The sequence below is a fragment of the Xiphophorus hellerii genome, chromosome 12, assembly GCF_003331165.1.
Source record: "Xiphophorus hellerii strain 12219 chromosome 12, Xiphophorus_hellerii-4.1, whole genome shotgun sequence".
Lineage (NCBI taxonomy): Eukaryota > Metazoa > Chordata > Actinopteri > Cyprinodontiformes > Poeciliidae > Xiphophorus > Xiphophorus hellerii.
In genome coordinates this window covers 8,323,730-8,342,948 of record NC_045683.1, presented here as the reverse complement: position 1 = coordinate 8,342,948, position 19,219 = coordinate 8,323,730, and the positions used below count along the sequence as shown (strand labels likewise).

The following is a 19,219-nucleotide window of genomic DNA, read 5'->3' as shown; positions in this document are numbered from 1 at the left end:
TACTTACCAAGTGACGCTTCATGACAACAGTCAAACATTCATAAAGACTCCTTCATGTTTCTGACAGTGTCATGTGAGTCTTATGAACATGATATAAAAATAAAGTGTTACCCACTATTTTGTTTACAAAGCACCAGACTGAAGACTTTATTCATCCAATTTTTGGTAGCGAAACAATAAATCATGCAGATGGAAATTGAGTTTGGAAAGGTGACAACAGAACGACCTGAAGTTTCCAGGTCAAACAAAAGGTCAACTCAGAATGAAACCACTTTTCAAAAATACACTTCTAAATATCTCTTAAATAACAGCAAAAATACCTGCATCATTCCTAAGGAACAACATCATTGCTAAGAAAGTTTCAAGTCAAGATGGAAAACAATCAGGAAGCGTCACCTGGGAACGCTTCCAGTGTTTCCTCCAGAAAACTTGCTGAGCCTGGTGGAAGAGCAGCTGGGGTCATTCATCAGCGGCCTGCTGTGCGTTTGGGTTAAAAAGGTCCAGCATCATAACTCAGAAATAACAGTAAAACCAACCCCTCACAACCCCTCAGTCAGTTCAATAACTCAACTATAAACATTTAGCTTAATCTGTCTTTACCATCACTGGTGTAGGGAAATCCCTACTCTACTGGAGTGTAGGGATTTCTACTAACAACCCATAGTCTAGTGGGGGGAAAATAAAGCCTGGTGGCCCACCAGGCTGATCAAACTCTGGGGGAAACTTTGACTTCTGTCTATATCTTTATCTCTGAGCAGGAATACTCTGTTTATATTTCTATGTGATCTTTGGGCTGCTCTTGGTCAGATCCCTCACCTAGGGCCTGCTTGCCTCAGCGGACCCGACCCAACTAGAGGAATGAAGCTTCTGACAGCTCATAGGATCATCGGGACACTCAAACCCCTCCACCACGATAAGGTGGCAGCCCATGGAGGGGAAAAACAAAGTCAGAAACAGTCATTAACTGATCTGGAGAGAGGCCAGAAGGTGGCGCTCTGGTGTTTCTAACTAAACAAGAAGTTTAGTTAGAAACCAAATCTTTTCTAACTAAAAAGTTTAGTTAGAAACAAAGCTTTTTGTTTTCTCAGTTATTTTTCTCTCCATAGAAGCTACACCTGGTCTGGCGTTATGATTGGCTGTGGTTCCTTCCTGGAGGAGGGCATTGGCTGACATGATGCTGCCATCAGCTAACCTTTCTATCTTTTCCTGCTGTTAATTTTTCACTTCCATGAACATACAAAGTTCTCCTGGATCAGATGATCTGTTGTTGTGTCTCTGCTCTGTAGTCTCTCAGCTCCAGTTGGTAGTGGCAGATGGCTGCTGGTGCAGAGCCTGGTTCTGCTGGAGGTTTCTTCCTGCTAGAGGGGAGTTCTTCCTCTCCACTGTGGCTACATGCATGCTCTGTATGAGAAATTGCTGTAAAGTCAACGACAACACAAGAGATTTGCTGTTGCCTCCTGCTGGTCAGGAGGAGTGAATGCAGTAAGTAATTACTCCATAGAATCTACTGGGTTTCGTTTGGTACAAACTTTTTTAACCAACTTAATAATAAACCAAACCTAATGCATTTATAACTTGGATGAATAGTCTTCTGTGACAGAATTTTGCAAAATGCTTTGACAACAACATTGTTGTGAACTAATGTTATAAGTTTTGAACGTTTTGGTATCCTACTTTTGGGGTTTTGAACATTTTGGTATCCTACTTTTGGAGTTTTGAACATTTTGGTATCCTACTTTTGGAGTTTTAAATGTTTTGGCATCCTACTTTTGGTGTTTTGAACATTTTGGTATACTACTTTTGGGGTTTTTGTTTGCTGGTTGGGCTCATTTATATATCACCAATTCACAACAAATGTTGTCTCAATGCACTTTGAAATAATTTTAGTTCAATCACATGTTTTCCAATTGTTATTAGTTAACAGTACAATAAGCTCAGTTGATTATGAAAGTAGTTTAAAAAGTTTGTACCAAACAAAATCCAGCAGATTGCATGGAGTTATCACTTACAACATTTACTCCTCTTGACCAACAGGGGCCACAGCAAATCGCTTGTGTTGAGTCGATGTCACAGCAATCCCTCATTCTAAGCATGCACGTAGCGAAGGTGAATGCTTAGAGGAGGATAATCCCCTCTACCAGAAAGAAACCTCCAGCAGAACCAGAACCGGGCTCAGTACCAGAAGCCTTCTGCCAGAACCAACTGGAGCTGAGAGAAGACAGAGCAGAGACAACAACAGGTCAACTGATCAGAAGAACTTTCCATGTTCATGCACTCATGTCAGCCAATGCCCTCCTCCAGGAAGAAACCACAGCCAATCAGAATGCCAGAATTCTATGGAGAGAAAAATAACTTGGAAAACAAAAACAGTTTAAATAAATAATGTAGTACACACAGAAAATGACAAACAGCAGCATAAATACAGAGAAAGATCACAAACCCGTCTAAGTCTTTTCATAATCAATGACAAACATGGTAATGCCATAATGATGCAAGAACATTATGCATCATTATGACATTTAATACTGAAATTGGAAGACATTTTAAATATCTAAAACAAAAACAACAAATAAAATTAATTAAGTCTCTAAACAAAATCGTTCATAAAAAAAAAATTGATAAATGTTTCAAGTTCAGCCATTTTCCTCTGTCAGTCGATGGAGGGCGATGAAGGGCAAAATCCTTGACAAAAACAAAATGATCCAGGAGGATTCCTGAAGGACAACAGGGCAGGTGCAGGTTTAAGGTCAAACCCTTTAACAACTCAGAATGAAATTGTAACTATTCAGAAACATCCGTAACTATCACTTAACAGCAAAATACCTGCAGCATTTCTTGAGGAATAATGCTGAACCCGATGGTAGGGTCACTAAGGTCATCCATCAGCAGGGGGGCCATGTTGGCCTTTTCCGTCGTCGTTTGAGCAATAATCCAGGAGGATTCCTGAAGGACAATAGGACAGGAGGACAACAAAAATACAGGTGCAGGTTTAACCTTTTAACAATTCAGTATGAATAGTCACTTCAAAAACTCACACTTGTAAATATCAAACAGCAGCAAAATACCTGCAGCATTTCTTGAGGAAGAATACTGAAACCGATGGTAGGGTCACTAAGGTCATCCATCATTAAGAGTGTGGAGGGAGCGATGAAGGTCTTTTCTGTTGTCGCCGGAGCGATGAAGGCCTTTTCCGTCATCATTGGGGCGATGAGCCAGGAGGATCCCTGAAGGACAACAGGACAGGAGGACAACAACAATACGGGTGAAGGTTTAACCCTATAACAACTCAGGATGAATAGTCACTTTTCAAAAACTCGCACTTGTAAATATCAAACAGCAGCAAAATACCTGCAGTAGTTCTTGAGGAAGAATACTGAGACCAATGGTAGGGTCACTAAGGTCATCCATCATCAGGGGTGTGGAGGGAGTGATGAAGGTCTTTTCTGTTGTCGCCGGAGCGATGAGGGCCTTTTCCGTCGTCATTGGGGCGATGAGCCAGGAGGATCCCTGAAGGACAACAGGACAGGAGGACAACAACAATACGGGTGAAGGTTTACCCGTCGGTCAGGTTCGTTTTCACACAAATCCCACCGAATGGCAACTGGCCCTTTACCCTTCAGTCGAGTTCGTTTTCACTCAATCCCGACCGAAGGGTAACTAATCTTTACCCGTCAGTCGGGTTTGTTTTCAATCAAACCCCACCGAAGGGTAACTAATCCTTTACCCGTCGGTCAGGTTCGTTTTCACACAAATCCCACCGAATGGCAACTGGCCCTTTACCCGTCGGTCAAGTTCGTTTTAAGTCAATCCCGACCGAAGGGTAGCTAACCCTTTACCCGTCGGTCGAGTTCGTTTTCATTCAAACCCGACCGAAGGGTAGCTAACCCTTTACCCGTCGGTCGAGTTCCTTTTCACTCAAACCCGACCGAAAGGTAGCTAACCCTTTACCCGTCGGTCGAGTTCGTTTTCACTCAAACCCAACCGAAGGGTAGCTAACCCTTTACCCATCGATCGGGTTCTTTTTCACTCAAACCCGACCGAAGGGTAGCTAACCCTTTACCCATCGATCGGGTTCTTTTTCACTCAAACCCGACTGAAGGGTGACCCAAACCCTTTACCCATCGATCGGGTTCTTTTTCACTCAAACCCGACCGAAGGGTAGCTAACCCTTTACCTGTCGGTCGAGTTCGTTTTCACTCAAACCCGACCGAAAGGTAGCTAACCCTTTACCCGTCAGTCGAGTTCATTTTCACTCAAACCCGACCGAAGGGTAGCTAACCCTTTACCCGTCGGTCGAGTTCGTTTTCACTCAAACCCAACCGAAAGGTAACTAACCCTTTGCCCGTCAGTCGAGTTCATTTTCACTCAAACCCGGCCGAAGGGTAGCTAACCCTTTACCCATCGATCGGGTTCTTTTTCACTCAAACCCTACCGAAGGGTGGCCCAAACCTTTTACCTGTCGGTCGGGTAACACAAACCCGACCAAAGAGTAACTCTAATCCTTTACCCATCGGCCGGGTTCATTTTCACACAAACCTGTCCGAAGAGTAACTAACCTTTTCCAAAGAAATCTTTATCCATCGGTCGGGTTTGTTTTCACTCAAACCCGACCGAAGGGTGGCCCAAGCCCTTTACTCTTCAGTTGGGCTTGATTTCACACCTTTACTCTTTTGTACCCAAGATCAGAACTCCTATCTTTCAAATGGCCTGCCGTGTTTTTCTTCCGTGGAGCATTCTATGTGGAATGGATCAACCCCTTTGATGTATTCGTCTTCATAGCCTTGAGGTGTGGCTACCGGAAGTAGCAAACCACATTTCCTGGCGTTGGATTCACACTGCAGTGCATCTTGATATCCGCATTTCCTGCCAGTCGGAGGCCGTCTGGTGTCTTCAGAGTCTCCATCTTGACAAAAACTGTTGTTCGGCTTCGATATCTTCCCAGTCCATATTCCATGTGATGTCGACAAGGCCTTAAATTCTCAACCATGAGCTCAAAACTATTATCCATTACCATAAAAATGGTGAGGATGCACGTGGTGACAATGGAAAGAAAAGACTTCCCTTTAACAGGAAGGCTAACTTCAGTTATAAAACATTGATTAAATGTAAGCTGAAGCAACAATTCATACTGAATATGCATGCAGTGACAGTGGACAGGAAAAACTTCCCTTTAACAGGAAGACTTTCCAAAAAATAAAAACCGGTTATCAAATATTAGCTAAAAGTAAAAAAATAAATTAAATTAAAAAAAAGCTTAAGCAATGCCTCATGTTGAGGATCCATGTGGTGACAGTGGAGAGGAAATACTACCCTTTAACGGGAAGACTTTACAAAAAGAAAAACTTCCCTTTAACGGGAAGACTTTACAAAAAGAAAAACTTCCCTTTAACAGGAAGACTTTCCAAAGAAAGATTACTACTGCACTATTTAAATTGGTTAGAAGTTAAGCTAAAGCAATGACTCTTACTGAGGATGCATCTGGTAACAGTGGAAAGGAAAAACTTCCCTTTAACAGGAAGACTTTCCAAAAAGAAAAAAACTACAGTTCTCATTGGATAAAAGCTAAGTAAGCTGAAGCAGCAACTCATACTGAGGACTCATCTGGTGACAATGGAGAGGAAAAGAAAGAGGAAAATTTCCCTTTAACAGGAATATTTTCCAAATTAAGGTAAACCCTGTACTAATTATTTAAATTGGTTAAAGGTTAGGCAATGACTCATAATGAGGATACAAGTGGTGGCAGTGGAGAGGAAAAGCTTCCCTTTAACGGGAAGACTTTCCAAAATGAAAATCTTCCGTTTAAACAGGAAGACTTTCCAAAAAATGACTAAACACTGTACCAATTATTTAAATTGGTTAACAGTTAAGTAAGCTAAATTAAAGCCTCATATTGAGGATGCATGTAGTGACAGTGGAGAGGATAAACTTCCCTTTAACAGGAAGAACCCTCCAGCAGAACCAGAAGTTGACTCTGTATGAAAAGCCCAGCTGTCACTACCCCCGGGGGATTTGAAAGGACAGAGTAAAGAAAGAGACAGAAACAGAAAAAGAAAAAGAACTGCTCCAGGAGTATTTCTATAGGAGAAAAAAAGTTAGTTGTAGTAGAAGCTCCTTTGGTGGCTTAATCTATGAGAAAAAAAAACAGTTATTTGCACCAAAAGGTCTGCCAATAGCTTACTCTAGGAGAGAAAATGGGTTAAATACAGACTTAAAACACTGAAGGACAGGTCCCAGTCGATCCTCTCTTCAGCTGAAAACCTGCAAATAAGGGATTACAGTGTGAACATTACCTCTGTGACCTCCGGCCTGCAGCTCCAGGTGATCTCTCAGTCGTTTGTCGTTGTCCAGAAGAAATGAAGGCGCATGATGAAATTGCACGAGATCGCGTGTTGTTTCGGCGCAAAAATTAATCGGTTTTCATGTTTAAATTGAAATTGTTGAACGTAAATGAAATTTGTTTGACTTATTGAATTATTAAAGTATGGACCCTGTCTTTGAAATATGTAGATTAAATTTCAAACTAAATATTAAGTAGGTACAAAAAATTGAAAAAAAAAATTATGTATGTTGAAATGTAAAGACCTTATTTTCACCCAAAAACATTTGATAATATTCATCAGAAAGACAAATATTTTAATGCAGCTGTATTAATGTCAAAATGGCCACATTAAATTAGTACTAATAAGTAGGTATGTCAACAAGGTATGTTAAGCCTAAACTGAATCACTTCCTACAGCCTTTAAACTGAAATCCTTGGCAGCCATCTTTCTTTCACAACACTAGTGACTTTAAACCAAGAACTTCAGGTTATATATCAAATTCTAGTTACACCTAAATCTCCACAGGTCACAAGACCTCAGCAACTGCTTCAAACAGCACTAAAAAACCCAAAGACTGAAGGATTTACAACAGCAGAATCCTTCTCAGTTCATTGACTCTCAGCAGAGAATCAAACCAAACCAGCACACCAAGAGGCCTAGCGTTGGCCTTCAACAAACATTACCATCAGCAGCGTAGCTTAGCGTAGCATAGCGTAGCAAAACCCGCAACAGCTCCTACCCTGAGATGTCTTCTGGACCCGCCATTGGAACAGTTCTTTGACTTAACCAACCTTTGATGGGTTGGGCGGATCCGCCAGGCACCTTGTAGGGAATCCTCAGCTTGATGGAAGCGATCCTCAACTTGATAGTAGTATATCCATAATCGATCAACTGCTAGCCATCCTCAGCTTGATTGTAGAATATCAACTGCTAGCCATCCTCAGCTTGATTGTAGAATATCAACTGCTAGCCATCCTCAGCTTGATTGTAGAATATCAACTGCTAGCCATCCTCAGCTTGATTGTAGTATATCCATAACAGATCAACTGCCAGCTCCAGATGCCATTATTTCTCCTCAGATGTTTCAGGGACGCCACCAGCCAAACAAACCACCACTGAGAGGCCATGGTCGGTCTCTTGTTTGCTGCTGTTTCACAAAAATGGCTTCAATAATGTAATCGGGGGAACAAACAAACAACTTAGAATAAGGTTTCCCAAAAATAACTTACCGAATAACCAACGCAGCTATTTCAAACATGGCGCTCCTGCGGCCTTCTTGTCAAACTAGGCCTCGATCAAGACTGATACGATTTTAGTTGAATCAGTCATTAGGCTGGGCGTCCACCCGGATTCCTCATCTTGGGAAATCAGGAAATGTCTTTTTTAATCCGGGTTCCAAAGTTCATGAATGTCAGACCGCCAGTTTCGTGACTCCGTGAGCTCAGGTGCAGCCGCGCCTTTTTAAAAAACACTTGCGTGGAAGCTGCGTCATATTTCTGTCCAACACGGCGCATGCGCCTCACGCTCATTAATGACAAACATGGCGCCGTTCGCGACGGTTGCCAGATTTGAAATTTTCCAAGGTAAAACCCGTAAAACCCGGCCAACTGCAAAAAAAAACAACAGTCTAAATCGCAGCCTCTACGAAAGCTCATATTAATAGCGCCATAAGTTTTATCCATAGTCTATGTCTAATATAGTCTTAGAATAATTGAGAGAAACAGCAACATTTTATATTTATTTTTTATAATGTAGGACTGAATCATTTTTTTAAGTTTTCAAAATGTTAATTTTTCTAAGAACAAGCCAGTTCATCTCTAATACAGTTTCAAAATGATTTAGAGAAACAGTAAAAAAATATTTATATATAACTATATCCCTACGTTTTTAACCCTAATCCGGGTTAAAATAAGGATAAACTTGCTTTTTCTTAGATTAATTTATATTTTCTAAGCTTAATACTAAACTGCTGCTCCAGTATGTCCTGACTCTTATGGAGAGTCAAGAGTGCCAAATGTCAATATCTCTTATGAATAATTATTTAAATGTGTCATCAATTTATTAAAACTCTTCACTCTCCATAGATTATGGGTCTTTTCATTCATCTTTAAATAATATAAGTTTATTCATAAATCGCGTATTTAAAAAAGTATAATACAGCTTTCTAAAATACTTTTTTCTTTAATTTTGAGTAATTTACACAAATATAAGTCAACAAATCGTAACTCTTCAGCTTTGATTTAATTTAAATGTAAATCATAAACTTCTTCTCGTTTTGATGTTTATGAACTAACTGAACTGTATTTCCTGGTCAGAATCCAGAACTGTGCAGATTATCACCAACTTCAGCTGTGATCTCTACAGAAACAGAGACAGTCGGCCTTCAGCAAACCACCAGTCAGATACGACGCAGCTGAAACACTTGTTGTTTTTGCGCCCTCGTTGATAATTTCTTTGCTCCGTGTGTCAAATAAGCCATAGGAAAAGTTTATGTGCTTTCACTGTGATATCCACTGATGACATTAACAAGACGAAGTCCAACGTATGAAAAAGGCATTTCAAACAGCTCACGAGAAACTTCTGTGAAAGAAAATATGGCTTTAGTGTAGACTTTGAGCTTTGAAGATGTGCAGAAATGATTAAGTAATTGGGGGGAAACATTTTTAGATTGAGAATAAACCCTTTAGGGAAAAATGGGATATTTTACTATAAACCACCTTTACAGGAAACAAATGACTCAATCACAGTTCTTGATTTAACTGTATAAACATCCACTGATTGGCAGCAGAATCGCATAATGGGCTGTGACGTACAGCAAATCGGACGGATCAAAAGGTGATCCAGAAGTCTGTGGGAATCCAGATCCTCGTCGAGATAGAGCGACTGAGTGAAAGCATGAGTGGTTGTGTGGGCTCCAACATGATGACGCTCAGAGTTCTTTCCCCCTGGAGAATAATGGGCTGAAAAGTGGAGGGACTGAACACAAGGAAGGCGCACACAGAGAGCGGCACGGCTTTTTCCTGAAGCAGCGGCGTCTCCCACTCGCCCTGTCTGTGCGCACAGAATGAATATTTTCTTCAACTTGAGGGGGACTATTGTGAGACAAATAGCAGAAGACAGAGCTGTTGCAGGTATGTTTTGAGATAAATTACTTTTATTGCCGTGTGTGCAAGCAGAAGTTGTTGCAGACTTGTGGCTTCATAACTATTATTGAATCACAAAGATGAAACAAATACTAACTTGTAATTTGTGCGTTGGTTCTGTTTTGGGGATGCTTTTGATTAAATCTGGGTTTGAATGTTTTACGGTTGCATTTACGCAGTAATATTTCTTGATGTAGATCCGCAGTAGCACTTTCCATCTTTACCACCAGATGACTGACTGATGTGGGCATCATTTGAATTTAATGGAGCAACACTGATATTTCACTCTGTTACAGTAACAAGAGGAAGCAGGGGGTTTTTTTCATACAAGAATCGAGATGAGTACTTAAATGAATAGGGACGAAGATTTACGGCAATAATGTAAGGTTAACTCATTCCACTAAAAGCCCTTTTATGAAAGAATCCCTCTCAACATGAAACGCAATAATTTCCTCAGCAGAAAACGCACTACGTCAAGGTTGTCCAGTAGATGGCGAGACTCCAGTGAGTGACTTCAGGTTGGGAAATCAGCAGCCTTACCCCCGCTGTGACTGTTCAAGGGAGGATGCGGACAGGGATGCATGAAAACCGGGAGGACAAGCCGCTTTCATGACGTCCCTGTGTGAGAGGCAGAGACAACATGGCAGAGGACTCCAGCGGAGAAAGCGCCAAGATGCGGCTCGGTTTGCAGCTGCTTTTTTAGAGCAAGCGCGGTTATTATATAAGCGCGGCTGAAAGCGGTCACACAGAGAATGCGAGCTAATTGGAAAGAAGGGAAATGGAGAAATCAAGTTTTAACCTTCAGCATGTGGACTAAAAATAGCGTTAGGTGAACACGAATCGTCCCTCCGCTAAGTTATGTAGTTCGTCAACAGTAGCAAACAAAGTTGTTGCTAAGCGACGGCGAAGTCTTGACCCCGGCGGTGCATTGGTGGGTCGCGTATTGATATTTAGATTAACTGTCAGGTGTGCAGGTAAAAGCGGTACCCTTTAGGAAGTGCGTCAACCAATCAGCTTGGAGTGCTGGGATTATTATGATTTATTTATTTATTTTTTCAACTAAAACCAAACCTGCTAATGCACCATGCGGGCCTGTATATAAATATGTAAAACTGACCGTTTCTTTTTGTGAAAAGGATTAACGCTGAATTTGAATGAACCGAATCTTTAAGGTAACCCCGCTGGACTGAGCTCCGGATCTGGCTTCCTCCCCCGTACCTGAACCATCATGTAACTGTCATCATTTAGACATGGCAGAGCATTCGCTGGGATTTGTTGATGGAAAACAGACTGCGTTATGGAGGCAGTGGTGTATGCACAGTTTATTTAAAGCAGGTTATCTAAACCGAACCTGTGTTTAGGATGATGGGACCTCGGATTAAAACGGGGACTTCTGGGGGAACACCTTTAGGTAAACAAAGTTGCTCTAAGAACATTGTGCATGTTTTCTGGTGTTTTATCTGTCACAAACCTTCTGAGATAGGTGTCTGTATTACTAAATATAATCTGTTTCTTTTTTTTATTGATGTTCGTAAGTATAGCTTGTTTTCTACAGAAAGTAGGGCATGGAATATTTCCTTGTAGACTACAATTAAAAACAATTTCTTTTTCTTTTCAGTTATCTTCAACCTTTACAAAATCATTCATTTTCATTGCTAAAATTGAGAAAAAATGTTTTAAATATGTGAGGAAAAAACGTGGACAAGGTGACATAAAATGTAATCAAAACTTGCTGAAGAATAGGAATCAAAGCATTGCACAATGGCTACAAGGAGAGTAGGGATATCTTGAATTTGGGTTCATAAAATGAAACATTTTAAAGGAAATTTAGGTAAGTATTCTCTGAGAACAGTAGCTTGAAGACTTACCAAACAAGCATACTACCCAGGAGTGTAAAAGCACTCTCTTGATGAGCTCAATTTGCTTGTAATTGGCTGCAGTAGTTTATAACTGCAGGTGATTAAAAAGATGTGATTCAATTATTCAGGTAGAAACAATTTATGCTCCAATTCTGAACAGCATTGTTACTGGTATGCGTCTGAACGTCAGCACTCCTCATGCAGTGATTGCACAATCTTTGCTTTAATCAGTGTTTACTTGTGAGCATATACATCAAATTATATTGTAAAATATGGGAGCAAATTTGGAAGATAAAGTGAATTAAACCTCTACCGCTACTGAATGTCACCATCTACTTTAGGTCTTATTTAAGCCAACAATTTATGACACTACATTGATTTAATGAACTACGCATATCCAATGTTTTTTCTTTAGATAGCAGCAACTACATACTGAGTAATAAGGCAATTTGAAGGGTTTAAACCTTTATTGGAAACAGTCCCTGAGATGCTGCTCTGACAAGTGGCACGAAGCAACATCCATGTGTCTTCATGTTGCCAGTTTTGTTGCAGTGCTATCAGAAGTCACAAGCATTACCCTAAAGTTGTAATGCTGGTCAAACTGTTTTTTGGGGGGGTTTTTTTAGGATTTTGGTGAAAGTGATGCAGCACTGTTATGACACTTCACAAGCTAATTAAGATTCTTTCCATTTTACATTTTTAAAAATGGGTTAGCAATTGTTATATTTGCTGTTGTTCAGAGATACTTGTAAGGCTGAAACTGTGCAATAGTACTGTAGCTTTAAAAACAATTCTGAGGACAATTCAGTCACACTCTATAGCACAGCACGCCTTTCTGCAGCTAGTTTTGGCCCAAAATGATCGCTTCAAATTGATGCTACATATGTGGAGGCTGAAATGGAATTTAAAATGGTCAGGCCTCTGCAGTCAAATGTTTTCTGTCTTTTTCTTTTCCCTACTCAGATACGGAGAAAAAAAAAGTGTGGCCCTCTGCAGGTAATTGTTGTATTCGCAAGCGTGCACAGACTTGCATGATGGCCTGACTGTTGCTTCCCTGCTCGAGTCATCTGTCTCAACCATGGCATTAAATGTTTCAGGTTGTCTATTCCTTTAAATCCAATGTTACTTAATCCTGGTGCTAAACTTGTTTACAAAAGGATAGAGTTTTCTGATAGCTCAGTAGAAACCTGTCATCTTCATCTACTTACTTCCACAGAGCTCATCTACATTTCCAGCATTAATTGTGTTTGTAGTAAAAGGGCTTTCTGCATCCTTTTTCTCTGTAGCTACACTTTCATTCCACAATTATCCAAAAGAAAGATTGTTTTGTCAATTTGCTTCATCATTCATACATGGGCATGACTCATGAAATTCTTTTTGTCATAAATGTGTGATTTAAAACTACTTTCCACCATGAAAAAATGGAAAGCACAATGCCGATTTATTAAGATATCACACTTTGATAATTTTTAGGTTTCTTGGCTCTTTAATCTGATCATATTTAGTCCTTGATGTTGTGTTTCCCTAAATTGTGTCTTAAAGATGTATTCTACATATGTTTTATTTGACAAGTGTCATAATGTTTTTAACTATTCTTTTCAGAATGAACAGTACAAGCTAAGCAGCTTTGTTTAACATGCAGCAAATTTATTTCAATATGATGACAAAGTTAAGTAAGTTTGAAACAGTTGCGGCTTTTAAAACAGAATTTTAAGCACATCTGCTACTTTTTACAGATGTCGAATTAGGCTGCACAATATTAAGAAAACGATAATCATATCACTTATCAAAATTTACCCACATTCTGATCTATAATCTTTATTTTTCAGTATTTACTTCAGTCTCCTGCAGTTTTATGATCATGGTTACAAAGAGTTATATTTGTTGTGGGCATAAAGGGCAGAAAAAGTCAATGTATGACTTGAAAGCATCTCTTAAGTAAACGTCTAAAGAATCAGTTGTTTTTTTCCCCTCTTGAATAAAGGGGAGATTTCCACATTATGTTAATTTCTTTTTATAGTTTTCCAGTTATTTTTTTTTCACAACAACATTTATTTGCTGATCTCACTCTGCCCTTCCTCTGTCAGGACTTGTTAGGGTCTTTGTCGGCACTGATGAGGGAGATCATGTCTGGTGATAGTAGCCCACACTGTACTGTGATGACCACACAGGAACATAAACACGCATAGTGCATAGATCTGGATGATTAACCTACCATTTGCCTAGTTAGTGATTGAGCAATGAATGAAAACAAAAGCGATAAAGAAAGTTCCACAAATACGAATCTGTCTCAATATGTTCAGTGTGACAGCTCATATATTGGGTAGGTGTAGAGTTTAGGTACAACAGAAATAGGTGTCCTATTTTTGAAACTATTTATTTTTCCCCATTTGCTTCATAAGCAGAAAATAGGCTTGGAATCCCCTTGATATGAGGATTCCACCTTACCATGTTTCCAGAAATTAAATCCTACTCTAGGGTGGGTTTAATAAACATGTTCTCTATGGAGATAATGGCCAATTAACCCCTCCAGCGTTGTTGCTTTCCTTGTCATCAGAATGTACACCATAAATATAATTGCATTACAATGTGTCAGTGTAATTTTTCTCGGTTTGAGGAGCAGCAACCTGACAGAGAGAGAGAGCTTGCTTACCTCTGGGCAGTCTTTAACTGAGAAACAGTTTATGTAATCATATGGTATTCCTGCAAAGTCCTAAAGAAGTGAAAGTTCAATAATCATCTTTGAATCCTCTTGTTCATGTTTCTCCCACTTCTGTTTCTCTAATTTCTTGCTTCAATCCCCCCCCCACAAGAGGCAATCATGAGTCCTCCACGCCGATCATCAAGTTCCCATGGCGACAGGTAATTTCCTGAAGCATTTCCCAACATGTGACTCTCTGATGTGCTAGGAACAGTAAAGAGCACTGTTTTGAAGTCAAAACTGTAGACTGTCTAACACTTTGTCCACTTTGATGGTAGGAAAATGGTTTGGTGTTTTGAAAAAAATCCTGATATTACATCAGTATATTAAGTTGTTTCATGAAAAAGTATGCTACAGTATGCTATTCTTGAGAAACAGCCAACAGAAACACGTTTTTCCACAGCGAGATATATTTCAATCTTTATTTTTCAGTTTTGTTGCAGATTGTTTACTAGCTTGAACAACACTGTAATATTCTGGGAAAGGTATTCATACCTTTTGAACTCTTCCAGATTATGTAATGTTACAAGAACAAACCTGTATTGTTTTCACATTTTATGTGACAGTTCAACACAAAGTAGTGTATAATTGGGAAGTATAAAGAAATTGCTACCTTTGTATTTATCGCCTTTACTCTGTTTTCTCAAAATCAAAACAACTGTTTTCAGAATTCACCCAATTAGTAAAAAATTCCTCCTTTGTGTAATTTAATCTCAGTCTGAATACTGTCGATTTCCAAAAACCTCCGATGTTTATTAGAGAACGTAAGTGAACAAACACCATGAAGACAAAAGTAAACAGTTAGGTTGTAAAACTATATCTAAAGTGTTCAGCTTCTCACAGAGCACTGTTCAATTCATCATTTAATATGCAATGAACAACTGATAACCTACAAAGACAGTAAGTTTTCTTTTACACAAGCTATTTAGAAGAGACAGCAATTTGTTTGAAGTGAAACAACCGCTGCTTATCTCCCTCAGCACACTTTCCCCCTTGTTAAACAGCATCATGGTCAGGGCTGACAGGAAGATGGATGGACTTAAATACAGAGAAGAAAACCTGTCAGAGACAGCAAAACATACGAGACCAGAGTGGAGGTTCATCTTCAACAGTATAACAACCCTAAACATGCAGATTTAAATAATTTATATGGCCCAGTTGAAGGCCAGACCTAAATTCAACTGCAAATGTCTAAATACTCTCCATCTGCTGTGACTCAGTCTGAAATATTTTGTGAAGACTGAGCAGAAACTTCAGTCTTCAAATAGGCAAAGCAGGTAGACAAACACTGTACCTGAAAAGACTTGGAGCTGTAATTAAAGTGAAAAGTGATTTCTACAAATTCATGCAACACTTTTCAGGCTTATATGTATTGTATATTTGAAACCCATGTGTCATTTTTAAAACTATGCACTACTTTGTGCCAATCTGTCACATAAGATTCTAGTAAAATACATTGAAGTGTATTTGCCTAAAGGTCAAAGGACTAGTAATACTATTACAAGAAGCTTTAAATCTTCCATTTTCTCATGAAGATTCTAATCATCCTAAAATGTCCAACTTTGCATCTTACTAGCACATAAGGTTTTAGTGTAAAATTATGCTAAAATGTGACAGTTGCTCTACAAACGCTTACATGTTGATGGAACAGGTGCTGCTCTGCTTCTTATTGTGCAGGTCCTCCTCTGAGACCCTGCAGAAAAACAATAGCAGCAACTCTGGTGTTATTCTGGATATCTCGTCTCTTAAGATGGCAGATGTGGATACAGAGGTGCCTCCTCTTCCACCTCGCTACCGCTTCAGGGACCTGCTGCTGGGGGACCAGACGTTTCAGAATGATGACAGGTAGCAGGAAAAGCTTGTATTTATTGTGCTATAACATCTGATTGCTTGTCACTGGATATTTCTAGACTGGCCCCTGTGCACGCGTGTATTCTTCTCTCCTAGGACGAATATATTAAGTGAGGTCCACAACACTACTTGTTCTTTCTTTTTTATTTATGGCTTTGCTACATTTTCCATGATTAGTTTTTCTTATGAGCCCTTAGAGACAGCAGCAGGACCTTATATTTTGGTTTTATGAGTAGTTAAAATAAAACATAGAAAGTAAACAGAGCTTTAAGAGGTTTCTTTGGGAAGAAGGGTTTTGCTATTCTTCAAACCTTGACTGCTTTACACTTAATATTTGTAAAATGGCAGCAGAGAAATTTACTTTTTGGATGATTTAATAAACCTTCTCTAATTACTTTTCACATTTTGAAATCTTTTTTGTGCTTGAAAGACAGAGAATTAACCACAATGAATTCTGTATTAAAGTAATCTGTCCCTGAAACAACAAAGCCATAAACTGAACAGACTTAGCTGAAAAAAGCTAGAAAAACCAGACTGTGACTAGTTTTTTTTTCCTTTTTAATATGTATTCTTTTAGAGCAGAAAAACATTTTGTTATTTTGCGCCACAGTTACTAGTGTTGGGGATTCTGGGAGTCTTTTAACACTGGGAGGACTTTTTGTTAGTGCTGCTGTTGGGGAGGCAGACCAACAGATGCTGTTTATGACCCATGAGAGGAAGAATTAGCCTGAACCGCCGCTGAGTACCCTAGGAGCTCTCCATGGTGCTGAAATGCAGTCATTTCACTGAAGGATCAGCAGTCGCTGTTTCTCTGGCCGTAGTGCGAGAAAACAGAAGACTGCTGTGTCACTGTGTTTTTGTTTTGGTATGTCCAATAAACTTGCTGCGCTACATGTTTTATACATGTTAACTTGTACTTTAATCTACTAGCTGGATATGACATAATCATAAAAGAATGTTGCCTCATGGACCAGTGTGAGCAGGTCTGCATGTACACCAGAGGAACAATTACAGAGAACATATCTCAACTGAATACCTTATTTAGGCTTTTTTACAGATTTTGTACTTTTAGTTACAGCTTGTCTGAGATTTCTTTCTTTTGCATCTCCTTTGTGATCTTGTTGAATCATCCATCATTCGTTTATAATACAGAGCTGGTTGGTGATATAATAATTATTATTAAATTAAAACAAACACAAAAGTAATTTGGCATAATAAGCATCACCAACAGTAAAAATATAGCTTTGTGTGTATTTTCTTTAAAGTAGACCCTTACCTTAATTAACTGAGATTTCCAAAAGACTGACACCATTTTTTGTGACAAACAAAATTGTACTTTTCAAAATGATAAAACAGAGGACTTTACTGTAATACATTCAGCTTCCTATATCTGTAATGTATAATTTTTTGTTGTGAAAGCTGAACATCAGATTTGTTTATTCTCAACAGAAGTCATGTTGCAGTAAATACACTGTGATTTATTTTAGGCTTTCTGAACTGAATGAAAAATAAATATGATCAGATTTCAGTTTGAGTCAGAACATTTATAAGTAAATATACGATTCTGTTTACCAGCTCTGCTGCTCTCATGCCTATGTGTGTTCACTCTCTCTGCGTCTCTGGGGCTTCCTGCTGTAAATTGTTGCCAGTAGGTTTTCTATCAGTGCGAGGCCTTTGTCTGCACATAGCATCTAGAACGGCAGGGCTTTTGACCACCCCTCCCCCACAAATGGTCTTTTTGCTTTCCCAATAGGTCCAGTGATTTCTCTGTTGGCAGGTATATTCTCTCCAGTGGTGCGTGCCAGTTTTTTCTTTAATGTTGAAAAATTTATCAATGACTTGAATGTAGAGTGGATCATTCAACAGTTTATACACATAAAAGTGTTGAAAAAATCAGGCATTTATTTGAACTGACTGTTGTATTTATGCTTTGTTCCATGTTGTATATATAGCTATTATAATATTATAATTATTTGGCTCATATGAACGCTTCCTCATGTTGGTTCCTGTTTTTGCTGATCACTTTTTAGCTCCAAAGGGAAATTAAAGCTTGTTGCTGGGCTACCAACAAATGATTGGTTGAGAAAAAGCTGGCATCCACATATATCTGTATGTGTATGTGTGAGTGTATGTATGATGGATGCAACCACAGACCTATACCATTCTCGGACAAGGCCAAAAATTGCATTACAGAGGAGACTTTGCTTCCTCAAATCAAATAAGCTCAGTTCCACATGCGTATGTGAAGGAGTGGGCAGTTTTCTAATTCCTGAAGTGGAATTTGAAACCATAACACCGAGCTTGACAGACAACATTTTTTATTCAATTTTTTTTATCCATTAAGAGGTTAATTAATTGTGATGCTAATTTTTAGTTTATTTACTGTCTGTCAGATTGCAGTGCATGCAAAGAAGGAGAATAGGCAGTCCAGTGCTCTAATGGCCTTAGTCTTTTTTTCTTGTATTTATTACACTGGGTGTTGAGTAGAAGGCATAATGGCTTCCAGGTTATTATCAGGGGCAAGTGCTAGCTCACTAAGCACATTGTTATCTCTAATGGTGTTGGCAAAACATTAATACATTATTAATACCAACAAAAAATTTAAATAAAGCAGATTCTTTCTTTACATTCCTGTTTTACATCCACTTGTTTTCACCAATTCTCACTATAGTATTCATTACAAAGCTAACAGATCAAAGCAGCAATCTGTGGAAAAACATTAATGGTCACTGCTTATTGCATAATTTCCAAGCTTTCACTATGCATTGCTCAAATCCTGGCAGTTTATATCTTACAACACACACGTTAAAAATGAAAAGAATTTGTTTTGTGATTTAAAAAAAATGGATCTCAGGAAACAGCGTGTCTTATATGTGAAAGTGTAGTCAGTAACAAAATCCATGCTGCTTCCATTGACCATTACTCTGTGTCAGTCTCTAAACTCGTTAGGAAAGGGGCGCGGACTGCAGCAGCAATGTCGTATTTAGAGACACAGATATTAAACAAGTCTATTGGGATGAGAGGTAAAACCATGGCTTCTTTTTTTAAGTAGAAATAAAGCCGCACATCTTATTATTGGAAAGACTGACTGAAGAGCAGCCAGCCGATAAATGTGTTCTCTACATTTTTCCTATATAGGGTTAGTTTTTTCTGCTTTGTCACTAACACTCACTAACACTTACACAGTAATAAAAGATGGGCCTGCTTGGTAGTTTTCTGGTTTCATCCGTGTTTTGTATCATTGAGATTTTCATTTAAGCTAGCAACAAAGAAGCTGCCTTCTCAAAACATTTCATTTTACATGACAAACACCAGTAGGATGCATTGCCCATTTGTGTTGGAATT

General features: G+C 39.0%; 1 protein-coding gene across 19 annotated transcripts in view; it reads left to right on the top strand.

The window, feature by feature from the left end:
* The first annotated feature begins 9,178 nt into the window (after nt 1–9,178).
* The window catches only part of kcnt1b (potassium sodium-activated channel subfamily T member 1b), a 94,117-nt gene continuing 84,076 nt past the window's right edge, over nt 9,179–19,219 (top strand). For 5 of the 19 annotated variants that reach the window (XM_032578020.1, XM_032578008.1, XM_032578016.1 and 2 more), the window contains exons 1-4: nt 9,185–9,451; nt 12,286–12,318; nt 14,136–14,184; nt 15,701–15,868. In XM_032578020.1, the coding sequence (XP_032433911.1) occupies nt 9,385–9,451; nt 12,286–12,318; nt 14,136–14,184; nt 15,701–15,868 (317 nt within the window). In that variant the 5' untranslated portion in view covers nt 9,185–9,384. Of the gene's footprint in view, nt 9,452–9,875; nt 10,875–12,285; nt 12,319–14,135; nt 14,185–15,700; nt 15,869–19,219 lie in introns of those variants that run through there. The other 14 variants (XM_032578011.1, XM_032578013.1, XM_032578003.1 and 11 more) reach the window with 8 other exon arrangements.